This window comes from Aureococcus anophagefferens (genome assembly GCF_000186865.1).
Source record: "Aureococcus anophagefferens unplaced genomic scaffold AURANscaffold_25, whole genome shotgun sequence".
Lineage (NCBI taxonomy): Eukaryota > Pelagophyceae > Pelagomonadales > Pelagomonadaceae > Aureococcus > Aureococcus anophagefferens.
In genome coordinates this window covers 11,714-15,611 of record NW_008705585.1, presented here as the reverse complement: position 1 = coordinate 15,611, position 3,898 = coordinate 11,714, and the positions used below count along the sequence as shown (strand labels likewise).

The following is a 3,898-nucleotide window of genomic DNA, read 5'->3' as shown; positions in this document are numbered from 1 at the left end:
CGCCGCCGTCGTCGTCCGCCGGCGCGTCGAGCGCGCGCAGCCGGACCGCCGCGCGAGCGCCGATGTCGCCCGCGGCCGCGCCGTCGAGGCCGCCGAGCACCGCGAGGGACAGCGCGTCGCCGAGCCGCTCCGCGTCGTCGCCGGGCGCCGCGCAAGCCCAGGCATGGGCGAGGGCCACGGCGTCTCGCGTCTCCATTGCGTCCTGCAGCAGCGCCATTCGCAGACAGCTACGCGCTCCTCATCGATGCGTCATTGGTCCGCATCGCAGCATCCTGCAGGCAGAGCTCCGGAGAGCCCCATAAGGGTGCGTCTTCAACTTGAAGGCAATGACGCAGGTCAATTTTTCAGCCAGCACCCAGCACCGTGCGGAGGTACTAGTATATATACACTTGGGCGGCGCGCGGGGGGCGGACGGATATCAGGCGACGGAGCGACGCGCCTCGCGCGCCGCGTCGAACGGCCGCGCTCCTCCGAAGAGGAGGCGACGACGACGCGGGCGGTCGGCGCGAGGCTCGGAGAGTGGGGGTGGACGGATGGGGGGTGTGGCGCGCGGGGTGACCTTCGGTGGAGGCGCCTGGCGGCGGGCTGGCGCCCGACGCGGGCCTCCGCGGGCGCGGGTCGTTGGGACCTCGGCGCTCGCGTGCTTGAGCTTGCTTGGTGGAGTGTGTTGCGACTCCTCAGGCCTCGACCTCGGCCTTGTCGTCGCCGACGGTAGGCATGCTCTCGCGGCGGTGCTGGCGCGCGGCGACGACGCGCTTGCGGACGAGGAAGAGGACGGCCGCGATGAGGAGGACGGCCGCGACGACGACGGGGATGATGATCGCGAGGGACGCAGGTTTGCCGCCGTTGCCGCAGGAATCGCCGCCGCTGCCGTAGCAGGTGACATCGTAGAGCGAGTAGTAAGTGTTGGCACGGCCTTGGAGTGATTCACCACTTTCGACGTCGCAGCAGAGGCAGCCCCAGCCCACGCCGTTGGTTGTCCTGGAGGTTCCTGCGACGCCGAGGCGCGTTCGCGCGTCTGGCGTCGGGGGACGCGGGGGGAGCTCGCAGGTGCGGTAGCGTCGTACATTTTGAGACACTCGGGCGTGAGGATCGTTTTTTCGCGAAAATTTGACTTTCAACCCGCACTAGACCCGCCCGCGCGCGCGCGCGCGGCAAATTTTCAGGAGGTTTAGTACACGTCCCTCCGGCCGCTGGCCGGATTTAATTAATAAATATTATTTTCTTATTTCGTACGGGCGTGTCTAGGCGTCGGTTGTTTTTGGCACTGGAGGTGTTGCTTTTGTTATTTTGCTATAGCCGGCGGGATAGGCTACCCCCGCGACGTCGGAAAAGTACGTTACACCTCCGCGCAGGAGAACGCGGCGACGCTCGGCGGCGCGCAGGCCGCGTCGTAGCAGTGGGCGTACTTCTGGGCGATGACTTCCGGCGTCCCGTCGGGCCCGGGCTGCGTGTGCATCGTCTGGGAGCAGCCCGACGTGTAGAGCGCGGAGGTGTCGACGAAGGACCCGTACCAGTCCCGCCCGTAGTAGGCGGCCTCGGCGGCGAGCTGGCCGTCGCGGTCGCCGGGCGCGAGGGGCGTCGTCGCGCACGCCGTCGTCGCCGCCGCCGCGGACCGGTCCGCGGCGAGGCCGAGCAGCGACCCGCGGAGGTACGCCTCGAGCTCGTCGCGGTAGGCCTGGACGTCCGCGAGCTTCGCCCGGAGCTTCTCGGAATCCGTCGCCCCGAAGGCCTCCAGCTGCTTCGGCAGGTCGGCCCAGTCGTCCACGAAGACGAAGGGCGCGCCGCGGATCGCGCCGTCGACGCCCCGCTGCCAAAAGGCCGCGGCGTCGCCGCAGCCCTTGGCGCTGACGCCGCCGTCGCTTCGGTACGTCGCGTCGACCACCGGTATCGCGCCCGTGAGCAGGGCCTCGAGCACGCGGCCCGACGTCCAGGTGTCGCCCGCGGGCGCCAGCGCGAAGACCGACGCGCCGTCGCCGGCAAAGCCCGGCGCCGAACCGGCCGAAAAGTCCTCGCGCGAGAACGCGGGGTCGTAGAACGTCGCGCCCGTCGGCGACGTCCTCGGCATGTCGACGACGGTGGAATTGAAGCGCACGGCCAGCCCCGCCTTGGTCGCCAACGCCTCGAGCTCGGACGCGCCGCCGCCCCGCAGCCAGGTCACGAGCGCCTGGCGCGACGGCTTCCGGCCGTTGACGCTCATCGCCGCGTCGAAGAGGAAGGGCCGCGCGTCCAAGCCCGCGGGCGTCGCCGACGTGAGCTTCTCCGCGTTTCGCGCCGCCGCGGGCTGCCAGAAGGCGGCGTCCTCGGGGTTCTCCAGACCCTCGAGGCCCTCGGGGAACCACAGGTCCGCGGACGTCGGCGCGCCGTCGTTCGCCAACACGACCGCGTGGTGCGTCGCCGGCAGCTCCAGCCGGCACGCCGAGTCGCCCGCCAGCACGAGCACCAGGGGCTTGCCGTAGGCGAACAAGGCCCGGAGCAGCGTCGACCGCTTGACGATGTCCGGCGTGTACTGGTAGACGCACATCGTGTCGAGCGCCGTCGCGGATTCGCCGTCCAGGTCCCCGACGACGCCGCGCTGCAGCGACGCCCGGGGCACGCCGTAGGCGCGCTGGAGCGTGTCGAAGTCGTCGAAGTCCGTGTCCAGGGCCTCGGAGGTGACCGTGACCCAGACGACCGCGCCCGCGCCGAGCTTGCCCTCCGCGAGCGCGGACAGCAGCGCTTGCCGGCCGTCGTAGCGGTAGCTCGTGACCCGGGCGGCTTGCCCGGCGCGCGCCGACGCGCGGGGGCCGCAGAGGCCGTAGCGCCAGTAGGTGTAGGCCTGCTTGAGGAAGATGTGGCCGCTCATGAGCGACGGCCCGCCGTCGCGCTTCGCGAGGTAGTGCTCCTCGACGGGCACCGCGTCGCCGCGTCCGCCGCAGGCCCAGGTCTCGACGGCGACGAGCGGCGCGACGACGGTCTCGCCGGGCGACAGGAGCGCCGCCTCGAAGCCCTCGTTCACGGCGTCGCGCCGCGCCAGCGCCAGCAGCGGCGCCGTGCCGTAGCCGTTGCCCACGAGGCCGAGGCCGGCGACGGCGGCGACGGCCAGGGCCGTCGCCGCGCGCTTGCCGATGCCATCGCGGCGCGGCGCGGCGAGGAGCGGCGTGCGCGCCGACGCCATCGATGGGGCTGCCGTCGACGACTGGGCTGCCGTCCGAACCTTTCCAGCTGTGACGCAATGCTACTTATTTCTAAACAGCATCTTCGACTCGAAGCAGAGCACTTTGCCGAAGCTGCCCCGCGCGCCGTGAAAAAGCAAGGGGATATAAATCTAGATGGGGTGGCAGGCGAAACGCGAGGTCCTCGTACTACTCGGGGCCGCCGCTAGCGTTTTCTTTCTTCTTCCACGCCGCAGCGCGCGGGCTGAGTGCAACGATGGCGGGTCGCGCGGCGCGGCGCGGCTGCGGAACCCTTCGACGGGGCGGGGCAGCGAATTTGGGCTGCTGAGATCATTGCGTTGGCTCGCGAGCGCGACGGTTGTTCGGCGGCGGGACGAGAGGGCGGCGGTGTGAGTCGAGTGTGCGATATTTTCTTGTCCTTAGAGGTTGGAGGCGCCCTATGGGTACCCGCGGGGGGCTCGAAACCTTCAGGACACACTTTTCCCACGATCTCAGAGCCTGCGCAGCCCCGGCGCCGACGGTGTCGCAACACAGTTTCTCGGGCAGCGTGCGGGCATTCGAGGTCGAGAACTTTTCGTGTCCTGAGATGCTCGAGCCCATCCATAGGTACCAACGAAGGGCTCTGCAGCGCCAGCAGACGGTCCACGACCATCATCATCGCGAACACGTCCAAGAGCTGCCCCAAAACCCCCTTCCTCGCGTGGCGCCAAACCGGACACGGTGCCCTCCAGCGCGCCTCGGTT

General features: G+C 69.8%; 2 protein-coding genes across 2 annotated transcripts in view; both read right to left on the bottom strand.

The window, feature by feature from the left end:
• The window catches only part of AURANDRAFT_66651 (hypothetical protein), a gene marked incomplete at both ends in the record, with an annotated part of 1,998 nt that extends 1,781 nt beyond the window's left edge, over positions 1–217 (bottom strand). Inside the window, one exon of the mRNA XM_009041913.1 lies at positions 47–217. Coding sequence (XP_009040161.1) covers positions 47–217 — 171 coding nt within the window. The remainder of the gene's footprint in view (positions 1–46) is intronic.
• Positions 218–1,339: 1,122 nt separating this feature from the next.
• AURANDRAFT_66650 (hypothetical protein) lies at positions 1,340–3,157 on the bottom strand (the record flags this gene model as incomplete). The annotated part of the gene is made up of 1 exon (XM_009041912.1): positions 1,340–3,157. One exon carries the CDS (start codon positions 3,155–3,157, stop codon positions 1,340–1,342), a length of 1,818 nt encoding a protein of 605 aa, XP_009040160.1.
• Positions 3,158–3,898: the final 741 nt, after the last annotated feature.